Source organism: Rhinoderma darwinii, chromosome 2 (genome assembly GCF_050947455.1).
Source record: "Rhinoderma darwinii isolate aRhiDar2 chromosome 2, aRhiDar2.hap1, whole genome shotgun sequence".
Classification (NCBI taxonomy): Eukaryota; Metazoa; Chordata; class Amphibia; order Anura; family Rhinodermatidae; genus Rhinoderma; species Rhinoderma darwinii.
Genome location: NC_134688.1, coordinates 211984229 through 212012216, shown reverse-complemented (window position 1 = coordinate 212012216; position 27988 = coordinate 211984229). Strand labels below are relative to the sequence as shown.

At 41.4% G+C, this 27988-nt stretch overlaps 1 protein-coding gene across 2 annotated transcripts in view; it reads left to right on the top strand.

The window, feature by feature from the left end:
- Window positions 1–27988, top strand: part of CBLB (Cbl proto-oncogene B) — a 157888-nt gene that overhangs the window by 48532 nt on the left and 81368 nt on the right. For both annotated transcript variants that reach the window (XM_075852808.1, XM_075852807.1), the window contains exons 2-3: window positions 1380–1630; window positions 25943–26089. In XM_075852808.1, the coding sequence (XP_075708923.1) occupies window positions 1380–1630; window positions 25943–26089 (398 nt within the window). The remainder of the gene's footprint in view (window positions 1–1379; window positions 1631–25942; window positions 26090–27988) is intronic.

The following is a 27988-nucleotide window of genomic DNA, read 5'->3' as shown; positions in this document are numbered from 1 at the left end:
TTGTTAACTTGGCTGCAGCAATGATGTGCCCGTATACCAACGTGACCTCTGCAACCAAGTACTGGCCTCGATCTCTTGCAGTACATAGATGAGGGCAGTGGTCACGTGGGTATACAGGCACGGCATCTCTGCAGCCAAGTAAACAAAAAACAGCGGGGAGCACAGGAACAGCGGTTCTGGAATGGCAGGGGATTTAGCAGGTGAGTATTACATATTATTTTTAACACATTTTCTGCTCTTTCCCCAGTTTTTCCTGAACTCGGAAAAGCCCTTTACAGATGTTTGTTCACATTTGGCAGATTTCCATTGCAGAAAATTGCCCCATACATTTGAATGTGCTTTGTAATCCTCTTACTCACACGATGCTAAAACAACCTGGCACATATATATGGAACAGATCTTCTGCAACACATCTGTTACATGTGAAAAATGCGTCCGATCCCCTCCCCCCAAGTAAGGCCATATATCTGCTGGGAATGGGAACCGCCGTTCATAGAACCAGCAGAGCCCCAAAATCAGAGTTTTATGGCAAATCCAGCAAACCCTCGGAAGGAATAATATTTTTTTTCACCTTGTCCTAAGAAACCAAAAGAAGCCAAAACCAGGATTGTTTTTTTATGATATTTTTCATGTCTTAAGTGTACAATCCTGACTTAGGCCCCATGCACACGACCGTGCCCACAATCACCGCCTGCGATTGCGGGCACGGCCGGCCGCCGACTGCCACCCACATTTTCGGGCCGTGCTCCCATACAAAGTATGGGATCACGGTTCGCAAAATGCAAAAGAACGGACATGTTCCATAATTTTCAGAACATTTCTACAGCACGGACACCCATCCGTAGCGCTACGGAAAGGTGTCCGCGTTCAATGAAAGTGAACAGGTTCATTTTTGCGGACTGCAATTGCGGTCCGCAAAAACGGAGGTTTTTTACGGGCCTTAATGAGTTAAAATTGCAGTAATAACTTCCCTCCAAAGAATAGCTGTGTGGACCGTGATTTAACTACAATTTGAACAGACATGAGGTTTATTTACCAACCTGCTCTTGAAATTTACGGTCAGCAGTGATGTCGATCTTAACTTGGCCTTCCAATATATAAGAGGATTTGTCATCAGACTGCGGTGCCCTATTAAAGGGAAATAAATATTGTGCCATTTGGCTGATAGGCGCGGTCAAAGATCACCGGATCATTGTATGAATGGAGCCTCCAACACTAATGTGAACATACCCTCAATGATAAACTACTGTCCCTTATCAATCAATCCTGAATGGCAATGCATCCTATTATTGTATGCGCTCGCTTTCCATTTCTTTTCTTCAGTTCTGTTTAATGGGAATGTGATTGTTCCAATGTCGTGTGTTTATTTTTTTTTCCAGGTAAGATTATGCCAAAGTCCAAAGCTTCAGCTGAAGAATAGTCCCCCTTACATACTTGATATTTTACCTGACACATATCAACATTTGAGACTTATTTTGAGCAAGTATGATGACAACCAGAAACTTATGCAGCTCAGTGAAAATGAGTATTTTAAAATCTACATTGACAGTCTAATGAAAAAGTCAAAGCGAGCTATTAGACTCTTTAAGGAAGGAAAAGAGAGAATGTATGAGGAGCAATCACAGGAGAGGTAAGTCATTTCTGTTCATATATTGGGAGTCTGGCTACTCTACATGATAAAGGGGATTATAGATACTGGTTGGCTGATGTGTTGCTGAAAGTTATTTCAGCCAAAGATTATTTGGTGTACAGTCCGTTTTAGTCAATGGTGGCAAAGCAGCCAGCAGACCTCGGCATTTTGTACTAGATTGCCAATCCATTTACTACAAAAACGAAGCAACTTTTGATTTGTAGTCCTTCTATTCTAAATGTAGAGCAACAATATTCACTCAGCAAGCTACGGTGCCTAGCAAAAGTATTCACCCCCCCCTTTGTTTTCCTGTTTTGTTGCATTACAGCCTGGAATCATATTGGATTTTAAATTAGATTTTATGTAATGGACCTGACCAAATAGTCTAAACTGTTACAGTGGAATGAAAAAAAAACAACCTTTTTTAAAAAAGAAAAATCCTGAAAAATTTTGAGTGCATATGTATTCACCCCGTTTTGAGATCTGGTAAAACCAATTCACTTTGGAAGTGCGAATATTAGTTGAATAATGTCACCTGTGTGCTATCAGTGTCACATGATGTCCGTATAAATACACCTGTACGGATAGGCCCCTGAGCCTACACCACCACTGAGCAACATGAAGACCAAGGAGCTCTCCATACAGGTAGGAGACTAACCTGACGAAAAGGCTGTCCACCAAAGCCGGCAGATCGGGCAAGGAGGGCATTAATCAGATTCAACAAAGACACCAATGATAACACTGAAGGAGCTCTAAAGATCCACAGCGGAGATGGAAGTATTGGTGCATAGGACCACTATAATCCGTACACACCACTGCGGAGGCTTTATGGCCAGAAAAAAAGCCATTGCTTAAAGAAAAACATGAAAACACATTTTAAGTTTACAAAACAGCATGTGGCAGATTCCCCAAACACATGAAAGGAGGTTCTCTGGTCAAGACGAGACTGAAATTGAACTTTTTGGCCATCATGGGAAACACTATGTGTGGCGCAAACCCAACATTTCCCATTCCCCCAGTGACGCATGATGGTGGCGGCAGCATCATGCTGTGGAGAAGCTTTTCATTGGCAGGGACTGGAAAGCTGGTCACGATTGAAGGAAAGATGGATGGCAGTAAATACAGGGCAGTTCTAGAGGAAAACCTGTTTGTTTGCCAGAGATTTGAGACTGCGTCGGAGATTCACCTTGCAGCAGGACAATAACCCTCAACATACTGCTAAAGTTACACTAGAGGGGAAACGTTTCAATGTCTTGGAATGGTTTAGGCAGACCCCAGACTTCAGTCTTAATGATAATTTTTGCCATGGTAAAAAATATTTTGCGCCTTCAAAGTGGTAGGCATTCATGTTGTGTAAATCAAATGGTACAAACCCTCCAAAATGCAATTTTAATACAAGGTTGCAATGCAACATAACAGGAAAAAACCCATGGGAAGGGGGGGGGGGGGGTGTGAATACTTTTGCAATGCACTGTGCGTGCGTGATGCAATCTTCACTTGTGCGTAAAGCAATCTTCACTTGTTTTTCCAATTTTGAACCTCTTCTGCCATACAAGACATGAAGCCTGCTAGTGGGAGGCATTACACTGTTCTAGTCCTCTTTTATGTTACGTTTAGCCCACAGTGTGATTTCGGTATCACTTCAGCTACGTAGCTGCCTGTGTGTCTGTACATTATCATATCAGCCTTTTTTCCATCTTCTACTTTATTGTTATGAAAGTGTACTGAAGTTGCTATTGAATTATTTTATTCATACAAGATGCAGTTTCTTCAGAACGTTATCATTTTCATAGAATGACTGGCTGTTTATAAAGACAAGCAACTGTTTTTTTTTTTTACAAAACTACTGGCTAATGCTTTGTTTCTTTCATGCTTGTTTTAGAAAAGTGCAGGTATGGGACTTGTTGGTATCACGGAAGAACTTCTAGGATATGCTAATTTCTGCATTGATTGTTTTCATCTTCCTAAACAAATAAAACTATTTTTGAGGAATTCGTGGTACCTTACATACAGACATTTAACCCCTTAACAACCACCCACTGTCTTGACGGCAGGCGTTGCAGTTGATTTGTCTACAGCGGCGTCGCTGTACAAAAGGCTCATGAGCGCTCCTTCTCTTCTAAGCAGGAGCTGTAACATACAGCTCCTGAACGTAGAGCAGCCTGCTGAACACAGCTGGGATCGGAAAACATTCCGACCCCATCTGCTTAATCCTTTGATCGCTGCGATCAGTGTCCACTGCATGATCAAAGGGGACTCCCCTCTTCGATCGCGTCACCGGCAACCCAGGGACGCAATCAAAGACCGAGGAATCGGTCTGCAGTCAGCCCTTGGGACCTGCAAAGGACCCCAGGGCTGTCTGCTCAGCATGCCTGCAGTTAGGGCACACTATGTTCTGCCCTAACAGAAGCCATAGTGATACAGTGTAATGTATTCGCATACAGGAGTATGCTTATACATTATGAGTAAAAAATAAAGTTAGAACTAAACTTCTCCAATAAATAAATAAAAACATTTTTGTTGCCCATACATTACATAAAAACAAAAAACCTACACATATTAGGTATCTACACGACCGTAATAACCTGAAGAATTTATTTGTTATTTAGCGTGAAACGTGAACGGGATAAAAAATAAACAAAAAAAGAGTGGCAAAAATCGCTTTTTCCTATACTCAGACTGCAAAAATAAATGAGGACTTACACAGTAGTTTTATTTCGACCCCAAACCGTGCAGAATTTTTTTTTCTTCTACATAAAACAAGGCCTCACACAGCTACATCAGTGAAAAAATAAAAAAAGTTATGTCTGCTGAAAGGCAGAGAGGCAAAAACGGGAAAATGTAGCTGGTTTTTAAGGCCTTTTCGGGCTAGGTCATTAAGGGGTTAAATAATGTAGCCTGTCGTGAACGCAACGCTTGTCATCACAGACTTATGTATAGTGTTGTGGGGGACATTTTGGATTATTTGTTAGTTATTTTATAGCTTAGTCCAAAATGGTGTACTGATTGGTTGGAGTGGCTTAGTAGCCAGATTCTAACGTATTTGGCCAATATAAACTAAGATTAAGCATTGTGAAAAGATTGATGTGTTGCCCTGCATAAATTGCAGGTAATGAAAGTCAGTGTAGCCGCGTTGCAACCTGCGGGTTGCCGTGATTGCAACACAACAGTAACAAGAAATCCGTACCTGCTGGTCGCGTTTGCAGCAACCCAAGGAATTGCAACGTGGCCACAATGACTTTAATTGTGTCGCAGCCAATGTCACCATATAGCCCTAGCCTAATGCAGCACAGTGGGCAATTGCCCTTCTAGGCTTCAGGCACAATTAGTAGCTGCTAAGGTCGTAAATCATTGCAAGCTTTATTAGTACATAACAAGTAAAGAACGTGGGAGGGAGGGATGTGAAAATCCACTGCGTGGCACATGGCTTAACGCAGCATTTTATAGGAAAAATACTATGTGGGTTTTTTCTTGGTGTATTTTTGCTGCAAAAAAACACTACAGACAGGTGTTAGTTTGAAGTCAATGGGGAAATATAAAATGCACTACACACACACCCACACACACACACACACACACACAGTGTTTTCTAGGTGGCGTTTCTTTAACTTTTGTCTTTGTTTTTTTTCAAATCGCAGCAAGGTTGGCTTTGGCTTTTTTTTTTTTTTGTCTACCATCTTTGTATCGCATGATCTTTCAATCAATTGTGTGTGTGAAGGAAGCCAAAGGCTGGGGCTAGAGCTACACTTTTTTTTTTTTTTTAAAGAGCATAAAATCTCTATCCATACAAATGTATTTGGCTATAAGATATTGCTGTGAAAAATCGTCCATAGTCAAAAGATTTTGCTAGCGATTCATTGATTTATTTTTTCTTCTCCGTCTTTTTGCCACATGCTGGAAATTTTAGAGCCGCACACTTGTCAGGAGTGATTTTTAGGAGATTTCCGATGTTCAAGCTATTCATTGAATTCCTATGAACAGCGATTTATCCCTCACTACTAAACAAAAGTCTAGGGGAGGAATTGAAACAATATTTCTACAATCGTATTCTAGCATAGAAATGTCGCAAACGGCCCAAAAGTCGCAAAAATTGTGACTTTGAGTCGTTTCCACCGCTCTCGCTACTTTTCAAAATAGTCGGCTCAACTTTGTGGAACAGGGCGTTTCCACTTGCGGCCTAACCCGTTTACTATAATTTTCGCCAGAAACTGGCATAAATTATGGTGGAAATTTCTGTATATGTGCACCATGCTTACAAACATCTATCGGGACCTATGATACTGTGCGTTCATGTCACCCGCCCCGCAGTCGGGCCGGTGTTTGCAGCCGTAATACTGGAGCAGATGTGCACTTATATTATGCGTCTAACAAACTGGCTTAAATATATATTCATGAATTTAATTTATGCTGGAAAAATTGAAAAAAATGACTGGAGATGCGAAAGTATTAGGGTATGTTCACACGCAGAGTCAAAAATGTCTCAAAATACAGAGCTGTTTTCAAGAGAAAACCGCTCCTGATTTTCAGACGTTTTTTGTGCCACTTGCGATTTTCGCGGCATTTTTTACGGCCGTTTTTGGAGCTTTTTTCAATAGTCTATGGAAAACTGCTCCAAAAACGTCCCAAGAAGTGTCCTGCACTTCTTTTTCGCGGCCGTTTTTTTTACGCGTAAAAAAAAAATGCCACGAAAAACGCTCCGTCGGAACAGAACGCTGAACGCTGGGCAGATGTTTGGAGGCGTTCTGCTTCCGATTTTTCAGGCGTTTACGGCCCGAAAATAGGCAGTGTGAACATACCCTAACTGGTTGTGAATGACCACTGCTGAGTAATCGGCTTATCTAGTTTCAACCGTTCACACAGTCCTTTTTTTAATTCTTGGTGAATTCCAAATATTAATGTAAAATGGATGCTATACGTTATTTAATGTCCTTCATTTTTTAGCCATGCACCGTTAATTCTTGGTTGCTTTTATCACCGTCCCATCATAATCATTAGACTCGGTAATCTAGGCAGAAATGAATAAACCCGCTGTATGTTTGCTGGAATAATGAGCGGTGGTGCGTTGGTTGCTAAGCAGCAGCATTTGAACAGAGTGACGGATGTGCGCCGGCACGTGCGCTATGTCTGTGCAATAATGAGGTGTATTCCTTTTATTTTTCTTTTATATATATTTTTTCAACTAAATAAAATATTCCGTTGAAAAATCTACTTGCACAAGTTCATTATTTAGCTAAAATCAAGGGAGGAAATGCATTTAGCCTAGTTTTATTTTGAAATCAGACTTCATAGAACGTGATTTCACAATAAGCGTCTTCTATCCGTACAGTCCTGTAGAAGAGATTGCTGATGGCTCCTGTGCATTGGAGTTCTGGACACATTTGAATAAGGTTCTTCTGTGGCCAAGGATGTTGTGCTCATCTCAGTTGGCCTATATAGATGGAATAATATTTATGGCCAAACTAAAACTAAGGCACTACGGGACTCACCATATGGTAAAACATCTTTAGGCCTCTTTCGCACATCAGTATTTTGCATCCGTATGTGGAAGCCAAAACGAGGGAGTCAAAAACATGGATGAGGTGCAAATGAAGCCCTTCCCGCTGCAGCCCTTTTTCAGATTTTCATTTTCCTCTTTTCCGCCCCACCTTTTCCGTCGATATAGTACTGAGGGCTTGATTTTTGCGGGACGAGTTGTAGTTTTTCGTTGCACCATGTATTGTGCCATATAATGTACTAAGAAACGGGGAAAAAAAAATATTTGTGGGGTAGAAAATTAAAAAAACAGCGATTCCGCCATTGTTTTTTGCGTGTTTTTACGGAATTCACTGCAATTAAAACATGTTAACTTTATTTTGTGGGTCAATACGATTATGGCGATACCAAATATAAATAGTTTTTTCGATATTTTACTATTTTTAGGCCTTATTCACACGAACGTGTTTCACGTCCATGATACGCACGTGAAAATCACGCGCGTCTCACGGACCTATGTTAGTGAATGGGTCATTCAGGCAGTCCGTGATTTTCACGCAGCGTATGTCCGCTGCGTAAAACTCACGAGATGTCCTATACTTGGCCGTTTTTCGCGCATCCCGCACCCGTTTGAAGTCAGTGGGTGCGTGAAAATCACGCACGGCACGCGGAAGCACTTCCGTGTGACGCGAGTGATTCACGCAACAGTAGATAAAGAAATGAAGGGAAAGAAAAAGCACTTCCTTCATTTATTTTTCTAAACTTCAAAACCGCGTGTCATAAGCATGGCATATGCGTGAAAATCACGCAGCACATACTGATGACACACGCAACTGCAACACGCAAAAACGCAGCGTTTTTTTTGCGCGCGCAAAATGCACATGTTCATGTGAATAAGGCCTAACAAGTAAAAACCTAAGTGTTAAAAATAAAATGTATTTTGTGTCGCTAAATTCCAAGAGCCATAACTTTTTTTATTTTTCTGTCGATTTAGTGGTATGAGGGCTTATTTTTTGTGGGTTAAGCTGTAGTTTTTAATGATACCATTTTGGGGTACATGCAACGTTTTGATCACTTTTGTTTGTGGTAGATGAGGTGACCAAAAAATAGTGATTCTGGCGTTTACTATTTTTTTTATTTTATGGCGTTCACTGTGCGGATGCGGCGATACCAATTATGTTTATTTATATTTTTACTATGCTGTAGGGGGAATATGTGAAAAGGTTTTTTTTTTTTTTTTACTTTTAATGTTAAAAAAAATTTCACATAAAAAAAAAACTTTTATTTTACACTTTTTATTTTTTTAACTTTTTATTAGTCCCCCTAGGGGACTTCAACCAGCGATCGTTAGATCGCTCGCACGATATACTGCAACACTAAAGTATTGCAGTATATCGCCTTTCTGACAGGCCGGAGGCAGGGCTTAATAGGAGCACAAAGATGGCTGACCTGGGGGCTTCATTAGTCCCCCAGGGAGCCATAGCAACCACCCCCCCCCCGCAATTGCATCGCCGGGGGAGTGATGAGTTCTTAGAGGGGGTCGCCCCCCTCTTTCTAACGAATTAAATACTGCAGTCGCTATTGACCGCGGCATTTAACGAGTTAAACGAGGGGGACAGCGCTCGAGCGCGATGCCGCTCGTTACTCTGAAGTGTCGGCTGTAACATACAGCCGACACCGGCATCGTATGGAGCGGGTTCAATCCGTGAGCCCATTCCGTACTTCCCCCTACCCGACTTTGGCATATGCATATGTCAAATGTCGGGAAGGGGTTAAAGGCTACGCACACCTTTGACATAGTTTTTGTTTGTTTTTGTTTTTTAAATAAAATTGTGCATCAGTGTGATTGGTGCAACTTCTTAAATACACTTTATTAAAAAAAAAAATACTTTTAGAGATACAGCTTCTCTGTATTATGTATACAGAGCAGCTGTATCTTGCACTGAATCCTGTATTAGTCAGGTCTGCGGGACGTTTGGGTTCAATGTCCGCAGGTCCTGCGTGTCTCTTACACGCAGGATCGAGCTGCTATCGATCACATCTAAGTTCATAACTTAGATTTGATCGATTTACAGGTGGATCCTGTGTGTCACAGGACCCGCTGACACTGAACCCGTAAGTCCCGCAGACCTGACCAATACAGGATTCAGTTCAAGATACAGCTGCTCTGTATACAGAATACAGAGCAGCTGTATTTCAAAAAAGTAAAAATAATTTTTAATAAAATGTATTTAGGAAGTTGCACCAATTACACTGATGCACAATTTTATATATAAAAAAACAAAGGTGTTGTAATGATGGGGGTAGGGAAACGGACAAGTGAGCCCTAATCTACCCGCCACTCTGTCCCTGCCTACTTGCAACGACCCGCCCTAGGCGACGGGGTACAACTGGGCAGCGATCCCTACGCTCAGTAAGTGCACGAGACAAACAGACAAGGGTACACAAAGCTAAGGGAAATGGGGAAGTTTCCCACGGCAACACCGTGAGCAACAAGAGTGGTGAACGAGCCGAGTCAAACCAGGAGTGAACGAGGTACCAAACGCAGAGCAGGAGAGTAGTCAGTAAGCCAGGGTCAGTATGGAGCAGGATCAAATAGTAAGAAGCTGTAGCTGGGCCAGGAAACCACACGAGAAGAATCACAAGCAAAGGAGGAACAGGAAAGGCAGGTATAAATAGACAGAGGGCGGGAGCTAGCTCCGTCTGGCCAGGCTGCGATAGGCTCTCCCGCTCCTAAGCCTGCCATCCTGAGTGGTGGAAGATGGAGTCCGTCTCAGAGACATAGACTCAGGTGCAGACTGATTACCTATGGGCATAGATACAGAAGTTGTGCCTGGCAGATCCTTTACAGGTGTACATAGCCTTTAAGGCTAACAAGTGATCAAAAACATGGACATCTTGATAACCCATAAAGATAGCCAGGCATCTATAAATTCATAGTCCGTCCATAAAAATGAAGAACTGGTGGCTAGCATGTATTTTTTTGTTTTGAAGAGGCAGGGGTTATTTAATTTTTGTTTTTCTAATCCTGTAAACATTTTTGGTTGTCTGATTTTTAGTTAGTTTTCCAGAAAAATAGGGTTGGCAAACCTGCTCAGAATAGAATGTGGTAAACAAACTACATGACTTAATACAGGGACACAGATACGCGGTAGGAGCCAAGCAGGCAATATGCCCAGAAATTTGCTACTGACACCCACATTTTTTTTTATTGATGCCTATGACCGTGCTTATTGCTATGGGATTGATATGACTCTTCTTTCATCCACAATTTGTAATGTCTTTAACTGTCCTTTGATGTTAGATATTTTTAGTTGGATCCCTCTACATTTGAATTGTCTATTGGGGTTGGCTGACTCTTGTCAAAGTCTTTTGTCAGAGGCCAGATGGCTAAACTTGGCTGCATTTAGCCGGGAGGGTTTATCGTAAGACACAAACATATTTAGTGAGAATCTTCCAGTGTGATGAATAATTATGGCTAAATTAAAAGTTAATAGAGTTATTGCTACTTGATAATTTTTCCTCATCTGTGTTTATTATCGTTTGGTTGGTACATGTTAATAGTTGGCTAATAATTGGTTACCCTAGTGTAGTATGGGAGTTGTGACCATTTCTGTATTCTTGCAATAATATGTGCTTTTTTCTAGTAATGAAAAGGCCCTGTTCACATCAAGTTTGTGATGTACTCTAAGTGTATATGCAGGGAATGCTCTCGGCATACAAAGAATGTCTATAGGGCTCCATTCGCCTTTGTCAGGCCGGTATACACGTCGGTATACCGCAAATAAAAGGTATGGAATAGTATAGTACAGGGCTTCTTAAACTTTTTATACAAGGGTCTCGCCACAAGTCCATGATGATGACGGGGCCTCACCGGCGAACAAATACTACTATGCAGTGCCCAAATTAACTCCAACAGCGCCAATGGTATACCAGCATGCAGCACACATAATATCCCCTAGCAGCACCAATTATCACAGTGCAGCCCAACATACCGCCCCACAGCAGGCATACATACTACAATGCAGCACAAAGAACGGGGAAGTGGTACCAAATGCTACAATGAATTGAAAATACACCCCAGGAGACCGATAAAATAATCATTACATAGTGGTATATAAAATGTACTTATTTATGAAGGATGAATACTTGCAGTGGTGGACAGTGTGGAATGCCCGCTATTGCCCACCTATCATCCCAGTCCGTTCCCTTATCACATACAATTAAACAGTACTCCCATTCCAATTATTGTCACTTCCCTGATTCGCAGGCTTAGGCTAACTGCCCCTTTATGGCAGCCAGTGCTTGGCTGTATAAGTCTCCAGTTGGTCTGACAGATGCTCTGCCTCTTCCTCCTACTGCCCGGCTTCTCACCCGGAAGTGAGCTGTGCCTCCCAGTTTGAGAAGCGCTGGTGTAGTAGGCTACACCTTTCCACAGAATGGTATGCAGGAAAACAGAGGTATACCAGTCCTGGCCAAAACTTTTAAAACTGACACAAATTTTGTTTTCCACAAAGTCTGCTGCTTCAGTTTTTATAGTGATAATTTGCATTAACTCTAGATTGTTATGAAGAATGATCAGATGATTTGCAATTAATTGCAAAGTCAATCCTTGCCATGAAAATGATCTTAATCATAAAAACCCCATTTCCACTGCATTTCAGCCCTGCCACAAAATGACCTGCTAATATGTCAGTGATCTTCTCGTTGGCTCAGGGGAAAGGCTTGACAAGGCAGCTAATATAATTCATTCAGCATGACAGAGTGATAAGGGCAGACTGGATGTTTTAAAAGGGGGATGGTGCTTGAAATAATTTTCTTCTGTTAACCATGGTTACCTCCAAGGAAACCTGTGCAGTCATCGTTGCTTTGCATCAAATAGGCTTTACAGGCCGGGACATTGCTGCTTGTAAGATTGCCCCTAAATAAACTATTTATCGGATCATTAAGAACTTCAAGGAGAGCGGTTCAATTGCAGTGAAGAAGGCCTCAGGGCGCCCAAGAAAGTCCAGCAAGTGCCAGGACCATCTCCTACAGAAAATTAGGCTACGGGATCGGTTCAACACCAGTGCAGAGCTTGCTCAGGAATGGCAGCAGGCAGTTTTCAGTGCATCTGCACGCACAGTAATGTGAAGTGTAGTGCCGGTGACCGCTGGTCCCACTCATCCTTGTGGCTGCCATACTTATTATCCTCATTGCCGCCGTCTCCCTGCTCAGGGACGCCAGCGCACTCTGCTCTCTCCTCCGGTCTATGCCCGTAGGGCCAGTTCTTAAGGGGCCAGCACACGCACCAGGAATATTGCCCCCAGCCTATCCCAGCACACCCTGGACTAGTTAAGGAACTCTGCCCACTTCCTCTTATTTCTAACTCCGAGTTAGTCTGCAAAGTTTCTGTATCTTGTTCCCTGAAACCTGTGTCCCTGGCTATCCTGTGTCCATGTCCAGTCCTGTATCCCGAGTCCAATGTCCGTGATCAGTCCAGTGTCCGTGATCAGTCCAGTGTCCGTGTCAAGTCCTGTATCCTGAGTCCAGTGTCCGTGACCAGTCCTGGTTTCGATAATCCAGCACAAGCCAGTTTCCAATAATCCAGCACTAGCCTGCTCCCAGCTATCCATCACAAGCCTGCCATCTGCCAGTGACTGTCCTTCACTTGTCTGGCCAGCAGCTACTCTGTTATGGCGGAGTAGCCCAGTGGGTCCACATACCCTTTCGACATCATACTAAGGCTTTTGGAGACTGGCCTGGTTTTAAGGGCAGCAAAGATGCCACTTCTCTCCAAGAAAAACATCAAAGACAGACTGACATACTGCAGGAAGTACAGGGATTGGATTGCAGAGGACTGGGGTAAAGTTATTTTCTATGATGAAGCCCCCTTCAGACTGTTTGAGACATTTGGAAGAAAAGGTGAGCACTACCATAAATCCTGTCATGCCAACAGTAAAGCGTCCTGAGACCATTCAGGTTGCTTTTCATCCAAGGGAGTGGGCTCACTCAGTTTTGCCAAAGAATACTTCCATGAATAAAGAATGGTATCTAAACATCCTCCAAGAACAACTTCTTCCAACAATGCAGGAGGAATTTGGTGATGAACAATACTTTTTCCAGCAAGATGGAGCATCATGTCACAAGGCAAAAGTGATAACAAAGTGGCTCGGTCAACAAAACATTGAAATTTTGGGTCCATGGCCATGAAACTCCACAGATATCAATCCCATTGAGAACCTGTGGTCAATCCTCAAAAAGCAGGTGGACAAACAAAAACACAGAAACTCCAAGCACTGATTAGACAAGAATGGGGAATTCCCATCAATCAGGATTTGGTCCAGAAGCGGATATCCAGCATGCCAGGGAGAATTGCAGAAGTCTTGAAAAAGAAGGGTCAACACTATATAAATATTGAGTCTTTTGCATAAACTTGATGTATTTGTCAATAAAATGTAAAAATTTATGAAATTCTTATAATTGTATGATCTACTGAAGTGCGAACATCCGACCCAAAAAAACTGAAACGGCAAACTTTGTGAAAACCCAAATTTGGATCATTCTCAAAACTTCTGCCCAGGACTGAACTCTCTCCTTTTTTTTTATTTTATTTTTCAAAGGGACCCCATGGGCGACGTATACTACTGTATGCCTATACAGTGGAATATTTCACAGCCTTCTGTTTTAAGGTATATAAGTTGGAAGTCCTCCCATCGTATAATTCAGACGTAGGCTCAAAACGTGATGTGAACAGTGCCTAGTTGGCCATCTTGTTGATCTGTTATACGACTGCAAAATAATGTTTCTTATCGTAAATCATTCAAGCTAAACAGCGGACAACAAATTATGGTGCTTTTACATACAATAACGTTTGCAGAATGCAACAGATACTGGTTGTTAAGGTCCTCTTACACGGCTCGTTTGCTCCTTTCTCAAGGAGCTATGTATGGGGACGAGCGCTCGTTACTCCGATCGCTCGTTACTCAAATCGCTTGCCCCCATACATTAATATCACGTCTCCCTGCTTACACACCAAGATGTGCTGCCGACAACGATAATATTTTTCATTTTTAAAACTATGCGATCAGCAGAGGCTGGTAAATTATCGGCAACAAGCGCTTGCCCGCTAATTGGCCCATGTAAAAGGGCCTTTACTGGTGGTGATTGCTGTGGAAAGGAAAATAAGTCGATATGGGTGCTCCTTATAATAGAAATGTATTCCTTCTGCCAGAACATTTATCTGACCTATTTACGGAGAACCTGACACTTTTTCACATCAAACTGAGAAAATATATTTGGGTAAACTGAACGGTAGGATTAGAATGCTAATGATGTACAAGGTCTTAATTCCTTCCTTTCAGCTACCAACCAATGCCAATACTGGTCTGTGCTTACACCAAGGTATGAGGAATGGAAAAGCACTGGTCGCAATTAGCATGAAGACTAACATACTAAACCATTAACATGATGAACGTCCCATGCATTTTTTGGGCTTTAATCTTTTATTCAGAAATGTAAAAAATAAGGAGGATTATCATCCAAATCAAGTGTAACCTTTCACTTAACCCCTTAGTGACCAGCCCATTTTAGGCCTTAATGACCAAGCTATTTTATTCGTTTTTCTATAGTCGCATTCAAAGAGCTATAACGTTTTTATTTTTTCGTCTACATCGCTGTATGAGGACTTGTTTTTTGCGGGATTAGTTGTGCTTTTTAATGGCACCATTTTTGGGTACATATAATTTTTATATTAACTTTTATTAACCTTTTTGGGGGGGATTATAAACAAAAACTGAAATTCCGCCATTGTTCTATGCGTTTTTAAATTGACGCCGTTCACTGTGCGACGTAATTAACATGATACCTTTATTCTATGGGTCGGTACGATCACGGCGATACCACATATGTGGAGGTTTTTTTATGTTTTACGACTTTTGCACAATAAAAACACTTTTGAACTAAAATTATTTGTTTTTGCATCGTCGCTTTCCAAGAGCCGTAATTTTTTTATTTTTCCATCAATGTAGTGATTTTTTGGGCTTGTTTTCTGCGGGACAAGACGTAGTTTTGAATGGTACTGTTTTGGGGTACATGGGACTTATTGATTCATTTTTATTATGACTTTTTTGGGGGGCAATGGAAAAAAATTGCAATTTCGCCATAGTTTTTGGCGTTTTTTTTTTACGGTGTTCACTTTGCGGTTTAAATTACATATTAACTTTATTAATGGAGTCATTACGGTCGCGGCGATACCACATATGTGTACTTTTTTTTTTTTTTTACACTTTTACTAAATAAAACCACTTTTTATGGAAAAAAATGGTTTTATTTATTTTTTTACTGTACTTTTTATTAATAATCTTTATTTCACTTTGATGACTGATTTTATTAGTCCCACTAGGGGACTTTACTGTGCGATATTCCGATCGCTGCTATAATGCTCTGGTATACTTCGTATACCAGAGCATTATTGCCTGTCAGTGTAAATCTGACAGGCAATCTGTTAGGACGTGCCTCCGGCGCGTCCTAACAGGCATATGTCCAGGGCAGACCTGGGGGCTTTTATCAGTCCCCCGGCTGCCATGACACCCCATCGGAGACCCGCGATTGCATTCGCGGGCCGCCGATGGGTGAGAGAGGGAGCTCACTCCCTCTGTAAACAAAGTTAAATGCCGCGGTCGCTATTGACGGCGGCATTTAACGGGTTAAACGGCCGCGATCGAAGTAAACTTCGATCGCGGGCGTTGGAGCAGGAGCTCAGCTGTCATCAGACAGCAGAGCCCCGGCACCAGCCTGCACGGGAGACCCGTGCAGGACTTAGACTAGGCTGACGTGAAAAGGCGTCAGCCTAGCCTAAAGCCCAGTAGTGAATGACGTTAAAAGGCGTATTAGTGGTCACTAAGGGGTTAAAGCTCAAATGTCCAGACTGTAGTGGTCTTATTTTGGACATATATTTCACAAGAAAAGACCATTATGCTAGTAAAAGTTAAAGGGGAAAGAGGAAGAGGAGGGCCATCAACAAGGTGGCTGGAAACAATGTCGAAAAAGACTAGATGGCGCTGCATAATCATAATAATAACCCATTAGGCTTTATTTAACCCCTTCGCGCACCTGGACGTAATGGCATGCCCTGGTGCGGGAGGTGATATATGGTGCGGGCTCACGTGCTGAGCCCACTCCATACGCTCCGGGTGTCTGCTGTGTATTACAACTGACGCCAACACCAAAATCTCTTTTTGGTCACAATTGCTCTAAAAAAAAAAAATGTAATAAAAAGTGAACAAAAAGTTGAAAATATTGTACCAGTAAAAACTACAGCTCATCCTGCAAAAAAAAATAAGCCCTCACACCGCTAAAACGACAAAAAAGTAAAGTGATGGCTCTCAGAATGTGGTGAAGCAAAACTATTTTTTATTTTTTTTGACAAATGTTTTTTTCTAGTAAAATGTAAAAAAACAAAAATTTGGTATCACCGTAATCATATTGAGCAGCAGAATAAAGTTAAAGAGGCTCTGTCACCAGATTATCAAATCCCTATCTCCTATTGAATATGATCGGCGCTGCAATGTAGATAACAGCAAAGTTTTTTTTTTTTTTAAACGATAATTTTTGCCCAAGTTATGAGCAATTTTATATTTATGCAAATGAGCTTTTCAATGGACAACTGGGTGTGTTTTCTCGTTTTACCAACTGGGCGTGTATTGTGTTTTTACCAACTGGGCGTTGTGAATAGAAGTGTATGACGCTGACGAATCAGCATCATACACTTCTCATCGTTCCCACCCAGCTTCTTTCACTGCAGAAATACAGCGTGACGTCACCCACAGGTCCTTCACAGGTGCGCTCGTTTGCTCCAGTCACAATAACTTTTGCACAATTCAACAGATACTGGTTGTTAACCCCTTGAGTACCCAGCTCATTTTGGCCTTGAGGACCAGACCCATTTTTTCAAATCTGACATGTATCACTTTATGTGGTAATAATTCCGGAATGCTTTTACCTATCCAAGAGATTCTGAGATTGTTTTTTCGTGACATATTGTACTTTAGGTTAGTGCAAAAATTTGAACGATAAATTTATTGCTTATTTGTGAAAAACACCAAAATTTAGAGAAAATATGAAGAAATTATGATTTTTTCCAATTTTAAATGTATCTGCTTGTAAAACAGATAGTAATACCACACAAAATACTTACTAATTAACATTTCCCATATGTCTACTTTATGTTTGCATCGTTTTTTGAACATCCTTTGCTGTAATTATTACAGACAGAGTAGCGAAGTGCAGAGAATGTGAATAGACATCCCGTGGAATGTCTATTCACTCTCTAAACACTTCAGTATCGGTAATGTGTTAGTATAAAACAGCACATAGCGATCTAAAAGGATCCCTATGCACTGCCTAAATGAATGGAGAGGAGTGCATGATGCTGATTGGTCAGCGTCATACACTCCCCTGTACAACGGCCACTTGGTCTAAAGTAAAAATCTGCCCACTTGGGCATTAAGCAACTCATTAGCATAAATCTAAAATCGCTAATAAAGTGGTGAAAATAGATCGTTTTATTGAATAAAAAGCATTACTGTCACCTACATTATAGCGCCGATCTCCTTATGTAGGAGATATGGCACTTATAATGTGGTGACAGAGACTCTGTAAGTCAATAAAGGAAAAAATGTGACCTGACCACAACTAACTCCCAACTTGACTGAAACCATAGCAAGTCTCAAAAACTAAGATCTATAAATTATATTCAAAGAAATCTAAGCTATAATGGAAAGTTTTTCTGCTATGACTTTGTGAGTAAAAACTGCAACAACATTTTTTTGCCTCAATATATTGGAATATACAGTAGTATGAATTCTATACAAAGACTAACCTTTTATTTTGTGAAATCGGAATACATCTTTATATCTACATCGTAATGTAAATATTTTTCTTCATTGATAGTGGATGAGATCCTGTTTTTCCATGTTAAATTCAACACTGCTGGTTGTCCGTTTCCGGACTTCAGTGCATTGTGGGAGTTCAGGTTATAGTTACATGCCGTATAGATTCTGAGTAGCAGCAAGCCAAATTGTACTTGCACACAATAACAGTGTAAAATTAAGGGCCTGTTCACATCAGCGTTGGCTTTCCGTTGAGGGGTTCTGTCGGAGGTTTCCATCGTGGAACCCCGCAACGGAAAGTCAAACAGAAACCTTAGCTTCCGTTTGCATCACCATTGATATCAATGGTGACGGAAACATTGCTAATGATTTCCGTTTGCCACCGTTCCGAAAGGTTTCCGTTTTTCCGATGGAATCAATAGCGCAGTCGACTGCGCTATTGATTCCGTCGAAAAAACAGAAACCTGCCGGAGCGGTGACAAACGGAAATCATTAGCAATGTTTCCGTCACCATTGATCTCAATGGTGATGCAAACGGAAGCTAAGGTTTCTGTTTGACTTTCCGTTGCGGGGTTCCACGACGGAAAGCGAACGCTGATGTGAACCGGCCCTTATAAAGCAAAGTGCCCAAAAGGCTTTCCTAACCTCCTCTCTTTCTGTCAGGTAAGGCCATGTTATTAATCGTGGTATGTAGAGATCTGTGTCGTATTAATGACACGATTCCCACAGCACGTATACTGGTCATGTTAACTTCACCTGTGTCCCATTCACTGTAAAGAATATACTTTACTTTGTAAATCGACTTAGGATCTGTCATATATTTATGCTGCCCTGTCTGAGAGCAGTATAAAGAAGTGACAGACACATGGATTTCAGCGGCCTGTCAATTTGTCAGTAATGGGGCATAGGAGAATTTACACTATATAATTGAGGCAAGCTTCTAATTGTTTCGGGCTTGAGCCCAATGCTAGTCATGTATTTGCGCTTACCCTCCCCACCCCCTGCCCTCCAACCGCTGGTTGACACATATTTCTTATTACTGGCATAGGGAGAAATGTGTCAATCAGCAGATGGAGGGCGGTGGGAATGCTAATATATGAACATTATTGGACATAAGCCCTGAAACGCCAGATATACGCCACAAATCTAAAGTATAAATTCTCCAAAACTAAAGCTCTTACAGAATACGTGACGGACCGCTAAAGTCATCCCTGAGGAAGCCACATTGTGGCGATAATTGTGGGGCCTTCAAACCCCCCCGCCTCCTTGGACACTACGCGATCACGTTGCAAACGGTTTGATGCAATATTCTGTTTTTCTATATTCATGCGTTAGCTACGTATGCTGAGGGGTCCTAGGTGGTTGTGGGGGGGCTTTGTGTTTGGCCGCTTATCAGGGTGGGGTTGCCAATAGATTAGGTCTAGCATGTTGTTGCTATTTTAAATGGTTTTTAATAGTCTATGTGGTGCATTAACTTTAAATGAGTTATATTGTTGTGGAATACATTGTGACTTTAAGGGCACGTTCAGACGTGGCGGAATTGCTTTGGAATTCCGCTGCGGACAGTCCGCACTGGAAATCCGCAGCAGACAGTCTGTCCATTGGTTTCCACACCTTTTTAGTTATCTTCGTGCAGACGTTGAGGAAAACTCTGCTGCGGACCATAGGCTGCGGTGCGGAATTTGGTGTCCGTTGCGTACTTGTGGCGTAATTTCTCCATTGACTTCAATGAAGTTGCTAAATTACGCAATGAAATCCGCAGATGTTATGTGTGTTGCGTTGCGGATTGCTTTCGCGAACAGGATATTTCATCATTCTGGCTGGACCTATGTGTTTCGCGGTCTATAGCCAGACTGAGATGGAATGTTTTAAAAGAGAGCAGGATGTACTCTACACCTGAATCCGCAACGACTAATCCGCAGCATTTTACTTCACATTTTAGGCAAAGGCGCAACGGAATCTGCAACGCAGATTATGTGCGGCATTGATGCGGACGGTGTCTGCAGAATCCCGTAACATCTGAACATGCCCTAAAAGTTATTTTGACTTATACATACCCATTTGTGTTTCGTTTTGCATTTCTGAAGTTTTTCAGGGTATGTGGCAATACATGTGCTGTGCCCACCGGTGGTTATTATTTGGACTGCTAAAGTCCGCGTGTCTGTCACCACATTATGCTGCCCTCAGACGGGGCACCATAAATATGACAGATCCTCATTAAGGTTGGAATCACACATGAAGTTTTCATGGTAGTTGTTTTTGGGAAACGCCCATCTCTTTAAGATTGTCATGACTACTAGCCTAGCTTCTGGGTGGCTATGGTTTGAGCTGCAGAGCCAATATAATTTCTCTGTCTAATTTCCATCAGATTCTAGGGTGGAGTATTTAAAGAGGCTCTGTCACCAGATTATCAAATCCCTATCTCCTATTGAATCTGATCGGCGCTGCAATGTAGATAACAGCAAAGTTGTTTTGTTTTTTTTTAAAACGATCATTTTTGCCCAAGTTATGAGCAATTTTATATTTATGCAAATGTGCTTTTCAATGGACAACTGGGCGTGTTTTCTCGTTTTACCAACTGGGCGTGTATTGTGTTTTTACCAACTGGGCGTTGTGAATAGAAGTGTATGACGCTGACGAATCGGCATCATACACTTCTCATCCCACCCAGCTTCTTTCACTGCAGAAATACAGCGTGACGTCACCCACAGGTCCTTCAACATTGTCGTCGGACAAAAAAGATACATCGGCTCCAGGCGTCCAAAAGGTTAATATGCTCGTCTCTAGGGAGTTTGCTATGCTTACCTGCACATACTCTGCACTTTCCCTTAGTGACGTCACGCTGTGTGTCTGCAGTGAAAGAAGCTGGCTGGGAATGATGACGTCACCCACAGGTCCTTCATCCTTGGTGTCGGAAGAGAGAAGACACATCAGCTCCAGGCGTCTTAGGGGAAAGTGCAGAGTATGTGCAGGTAAGCATAGCAAACTCCCTAGAGACGAGCATATTAACCTTTTGGACGCCGGGAGCCGATGTATCTTCTTTGTCCGACGACAATGTTGAAGGACCTGTGGGTGACGTCACGCTGTATTTCTGCAGTGAAAGAAGCTGGGTGGGAACGATGAGAAGTGTATGATGCTGATTCGTCAGCGTCATACACTTCTATTCACAACGCCCAGTTGGTAAAAACACAATACACGCCCAGTTGGTAAAAACACAATACACGCCCAGTTGGTAAAAACACAATACACGCCCAGTTGGTAAAACGAGAAAACACACCCAGTTGTCCATTGAAAAGCTCATTTGCATAAATAGCAAATTGCTCATAACTTGGGCAAAAATTATCGTTTTTAAAAATAAAAAAAAACCTTTGCTGTTATCTACATTGCAGCGCCGATCACATTCAATAGGAGATAGGGATTTGATAATCTGCTGACAGCCTCTTTAAGTCTGGTCAGATCTTTCATTATTGCTTGTGAATTTCTTTGATCAAGCACCTGGCTACACCCTGTATCACCTGACTATTTGGATTATTGGAACTGGACCTCGGCTTTTTCTTTAGATTACCCTTTTGCTCACTGATTTGGACATTCTGCTCTTGGTTGGTTTTGACCTCTGAAACTCCTGGTGTTCTTCTGATTTGGACGTAGTCTCTCCTTGTTGTGTACTCTGTTTGCAGTTACCCTCTGTCTTCTGGTTTCTGTTCTGATATTGCCTGCATTGCACTTCCTGTCCAACACTGTATTCTGTTAATGCAGCCTGTGTTCTATGCAGCCAAATCCAACCTGCCTTGCGGTGGGCTCTGGTGAAGACCACAGAGTAGCCTTAGACTCTGCTGACCAGAGTAGTGACGGACTTGAGGTAGCGGATTACCTGCACGTTTTATCCAGATAGTCTCCTGCTGCCTTTTGGGGAATTGTTTACAAAGCAATTTCATAACTTTCACTCTGGGGCATTGCTCAACTTGTGATTGTTACAGTAGTTTTTGATGCAGTTTTTTTGTGTCAAAGGATCTAAAAAGAATGAAAATAAAGAAAAATTTATGTTTTGTCTCTTTTATATGCACTGCTGTGTGTGGCTCAAAAAAGATAATCCTTGTTCATGCGACATTTCTGGACTATGTCAGAAGTATGTCTGTATACCAAAAGAAAGTGTACAGGTGTATCTGTTTGCTTTTTTTTTGGTGAATGATGCCTTACATAGGGCACAAACGTGGTGTGCATATCGGCTAATTGACCAGATGCTGTTAAGGCCCTTTTACACCGGGCGATTTATTGGGCAGACGAGCGTTCATAGAAAGCTCGTTGGCAATAATTGCCCTGTGTAAACAGGGCAGCGATCAGCAGATGAACGAGCAAACGCTCGATCATCTGCTCTTCGTCTAGTTTTAAAAAAGGGATCGTTGTCGGCTGCACATCTCCCTGTGTAAAGAGGGAGACACGCTGTTGACATGATGATAACATATGGAGACTAGCGATCGGAGTAACGACCGCTCGTTCCCACACATAGCTCCGCGTGATTGGAGGAAATGAGCTCCGATCAAGGCCCTTTAGTGTTTGGGGTTAGAAATAGAGAGACAAGCAAGCTGACCCTCCCACATCATCTTTCTGAGATGACAAGAGGAAGCAGCAAGGGACCCTGGCTTTATGTAACCATTATGAAGTTTGAAAAGCAAGTAAATAGATTTTTCTAACATTTTACGCAATTTCAAACTAATTTTAAGACTTTCGATACCCCCTACACATTTTTTTACATTTTTTTTGTACTGTATAAATTGCAAATGGAAACCGAATAGCTGTAGGAACTATGAGGATCAGCCTAGGAGAAATAAAATAATCTTCAAACGAGTAACGTCCAGGTGTATTATTCCTCTTTAAACGCTACCCTGGAGTCCTTGTCTTTGTAGTCACTCATTGCATTATTGCCTTTGCTTAGTTGTTTAACACTTTTGTATGTGTGCACAGTCTGAATTCTGCTTGCCCTAGTTTTTGCATTCTAGTTGAATTTATAACAAAATTGGAGCGTTTGTGTTGCTTTTCAGTACGTGTAACCACCTTCTCTTTCAATTAAAATGTAATTAACTTAAAACAACTTTCATAGAAAGAAACCGGCAGGTCCTAATAATACTTTCTTCCCTGTGGAGTTCCTCCTAATATAATTGCTACCGGCATCTAAGAAACTAGTGTGCATCAAGAATAGAACACCTACGTTGTTCAAAGCTCCACATTGTTCATTTGTATTTGAAACGAAAAAGTAGCAAAGCTCCAAATTTGAAGCCATAATTGAGACTACCGTATTTCTACATACAATTTACAATGTCACTAAAGGGATGAGGGGGCTCTGGGTGAAAAGCAATATATAGTTTTTATAATCTGTATATGTACTTCTTTCCGACATAATCACTTTTTTTTGTAACAAACTTCCTAATCTGACAGTTTTTAGTCTGGCATGTTGATGGTGGATCATTTGCATTGCGAAAATCTTAGGTCTATGGCCAAATAAAAAAGATTTTAAAGTAAAGAAAACGATAAAATCCAAAATAGACGGGAAAAAAAAGTTATGGCACTCGGAAAGTAATGCAAAATCTACTTTCTTTCTGTCAAAAATGCTTTTATTGTGTAAAACTAGTTAACTATAGAAAAAAACTGTAAATATATTGTATATGCGTAAACATGATCAGTCGAATAAAGTTACATTTTTATTTATACTGCATGATGAATGATGTAAAAAAATAAAACAAACAAAAAAAAACAAAAGCAACAAAAATAAATTAATCAATGAGTTATATAGGTACCCCAAAATGATGTCCATAAAATATAACTGGTCCCACAAGTAACAAGCCCCTATATGGCTAAGTCGACATAAAAATAAAAACGGTATTACTCTCTTGGAATATGGTAATTAAAAAATATAAATCTGTGTCCTGAAGGCCAAACTTTGGCCGCGTCATTGAGGCTGGGTTCACACGAGCACATTAATGTCCGTAATGGACGGACGTATTTCGGCCGGAAGTCCCGGACCGAACTCGGTGCAGGGAGCCGGGCTCCTAGCATCATAGTTATGTACGACGCTAGGAGTCCCTGCCTCTCTGCAGGACAACTGTCCCGTACTGTAATCATGTTTTCAGTACGGGACAGTAGTTCCACGGAGAGGCAGGGACTCCTAGCGTCGTACATAACTATGATGCTAGGAGCCCGGCTCCCTGCACCGAGTTCGGTCCGGGACTTCCGGCCGAAATACGTCCGTCCATTACGGACGTTAATGTGCTCGTGTGAACCCAGCCTAAGAGGGTTAATGATTACTTATATGTTAGGGCATTAATTAGGTGTGTAAAATAATTAACATTTGAGAATAGGTTGGATTCCATGTCCTTTTGTAAGGTATAGAACAGGATGTCTCGAGTGCATGTGGATAATAGAAGATGTATTTGTGAATGCACATATAACCCTGTATTAAAACCTCCATGCTCCTTGTTTAGAATGTTTTCTACAGGGTAAGGGTATGTGCACACGGCTTATTTTCGGCCGTTTTTCGGTCCGTAAATGGCCGAAAAATGGGCGAAGAATCGTGAACAGAACGACTCTAAACATCTGGCCATTGATTTCAATGGGAAATACGGCGTTCTGTTTAAAACGGGTTGTATTTTTACGCGGCTGCTTTGAAAAAAATGGCGTGTAAAAAGAAGTGCATGTCACTTCTTGAGGCGTTTTTGGAGCCGTTTTTCAGTAACTCTAGAAAAACAGCTCCAAAAACGTCCGTAAAAAAAATGCAGCGAAAAACGTGAGATGCTACATCTGAAGATCAGGAGCGGTTTTCCTTTGAAAACAGCTCTGTATTTTCAGACGTTTTTTGCTTATCGTGTGAACATACCCTTAGCATAGTACCACAAGTGCAGGTGCAATAAATCTGTCTAGGATATTTGTGATACGGAGCAAGTAGAAAAGCACAAGATCAAAAGAACAGGATGTCACTTAAAAAGTATGCGATGTCTGGAAGTGCTATGTGAATGTGTCATTACTGGTAGGAACCTTCGTATGTTTGTAAGTTTTAGCTTAGTTTTACATAAAGAAAGAGTATCTGAACTTTTGATTTGTCATAGAGACATACCAAAATGTTGGATCGGTGGGGGTCTGGGTGCTGATACCTCCACCGTCGCTGAAACTAAGGTGTAATAGCGCTCAACTGAGCGCCCTTCTCCTTCAGCTGTGATCTGTTCTCCTTGTTAGGCTGAAGACGACTCACGTAGGCTAAAGATGGCTGATCTAGAACATCTATGTGAGTCGTCTTCAGCCAATCACAGCCGCAGGTGCAGGGCGCTCATCTGACCCCTGCTGTACCTTAGTTTCAGCGACGTCGGGGGTCTCCGCACCCGAATACCCACCGATCGAAACTTTTGATATGTCTCTGACATATCAAATGTTGGCAGAAAGTGCAGTTACTTTTTAAACCATAGTTTTCTTTGTAGAGATTTCTGTAAAAATCATAAGACTGACAAATAAATATTTGCCTTGTAACGCTGCAGATTGTGTAAATTAAAGTGATTAATCCCAGGCCTATCTTATAATAAGCTTTGCCCGCGCGATAAAATGCAGCCGACGTCCTACTGCAGTGGCCAGGATTGGAGATAACCATTTTTAACTCTCTAGATGCCACGGTTAATAGGAACTTTTTGACACCCTGCATGTTGTGGTCGCACTGTGTCGATGGGTCACCGTGACAGCCGGCCCCTAACAAAGACTTTAATGCCCTTACTCTGTTCTATTACTGGAATGCTCAAGATTGTAACTACGCTATTTTATATTTATTATGTTTCCTATTTTATTAATTTAGGCAAAACTAAGTTTTTGCTACAAACTGGCCAACTGTTCTCAATAATGAATTAAAAATATGTTATATATATATATATATCATTTATTTATTTATTTTAAAGCTGGCATGCAACCCTTAACATATTTTTGTTTTTCAATGCAGAAGAAACCTTACAAAGCTTTCCTTAATATTTAGCCATATGTTGGCAGAAATAAAGGCGATATTCCCTAATGGACAGTTTCAAGGGGATACCTTCCGTATCACGAAAGCAGATGCTGCAGAGTTCTGGAGAAAGTTTTTTGGAGAGAAGTAAGTTCAATAGAATGACTGAAATCTCTAGCGGATGTTTTTGTTTTTACTATATTAGAAAACTTTTACATATTAAAATTACAAAATGTGCATGAACATATTTCAAGTTGCTCTCCGTTTGAATGATCATAAATGCAAGTACCTACAAGCATCTGAGCGAAAACAAAAAATACTGACGTGAAAATGCCATTTGTCCAAGGGTCTGACGTCAGCAGCTTATAAACCATTATTGTTGTGGTTTATTAAAGCTTTGAGGTTTTCCTGTTTATCACACGAGGACTGTGTTCGCTAATGCTTCATAAAAGTAGTGCCTCTATGAATTCACCAAGCCAACTTTAGGTGATGTAGTTACTCGTGTGAGAGGCTTTGTAATGGACTATTCTACTCTAGTGCATGCTAAAAAGTCAAAGGCTTGTACTAAACTTTTACCAGTCCTCTAAATCTTCGGCGTCACATTATTCTAACTGTAGGGAACGGTTTGTATGGAGATCAAAAAATGACAAATTAAACCGGTATCCTGCTAAGACCCATTAAAATTCCCATATTAAGCTTCATGCTCCCGACTGTGCCTTGATCACTGACCTGTATGGCCGTAGTGATGCCCCAAATTCTCTCCAAGAAGCAATGTTCCTATAATACAGCATGTGTTCGCATGTCACAATTTTATGGGTTGAATTTCAACCTTTCCAATTCTCTGTCGCCATTTGCCCATTGAAATAAAAATTGCACACGGTCGATCTGAGCATGCATGTTTACACAGCGTTTGGGGGAAATTTCAGTTGGATAGAAGCTTTGTTACGTGTATGGCTGACTTTAGTTGTTTGCTACTGGTACTTAAAGGGGTTGTCCATGACCGGATAACTGGTGACCTATCCCCAGGATTTAAGTGAATAGGAGCAGAGCTGCAGTTCTGTAGAACGGCCACTATGCAGTAGTGAACTCCAACTACTGCATACCGTTCAAAACATCCAGTGCCCGGAGGCAGCCCAAATGGTGGATCAGTGCGGGGTCCGGGTGTCAGACCCGCACCGATCATATACTGATTACCTATCCTGGGGATAGGTCGGTCGTGGACAACCTCTTCAAGAGGGGTTGTTCGATTTCAGAAAATTAATGTTGTTTTTGTATAATTTAAGTTGTACAATTTTGTAATATACTTTGTGTTAATTTCTAACGGTTTTCAAGATCTCTGCTTGCTGTTATTCTTTAGGAACATTCATTGTTTACTTCCATTGAATATAATTTTGCATATGGTCATGTGAGGGACCCACACAGGTGCAGGGATCATTACGGTAATCCCCCACAGAGCGTTATTGATGCGGCCAACAGTCGCATCGGCACCATGTTCGGCACAGTTGTGTAAAAGCCACGCGTTGTTGTTGTTGTTGAAACATCTGTTTACTTGCAAAATCGTGCAGCCTTTAAAGGGTGTGTTCAATAAAAGGGCTGGTGCAGCTACTAGCGGCGTGGCCGACGCATCCATGCCAGTCTGTGGGGCCTTGCCCTTGCAAGACACTACTCTGATAAACATACTGTAACTGTAATGAGCTGTGTAACTGCGTGTCCATCACATGACAGAACTTTATCCACTGGTAGTAAACAATGAATGTCCCTACTGAGTAATAACAAGCGGTATTACAATTTTTTATAAATTTATTGCAGAAAGTATGTTGGAAAATTGTATACGTTTTGATTATACAAACAAATAACATTAATTTGCTGAAAGTAGACAATTCCTTTAACTTCGTGGTTTGTTGCTGTCTAAGAAATCTCTTCTTTTACCTTCTTAAACGCCTAAAGTCTACAGTAGTTTCCCATTCCTCATGTATGTTTTATCTTGCATGTCGACTTAAATGACACCATGCGTTTCATTAGTTCAGTTATATGTGCACTTCTTAC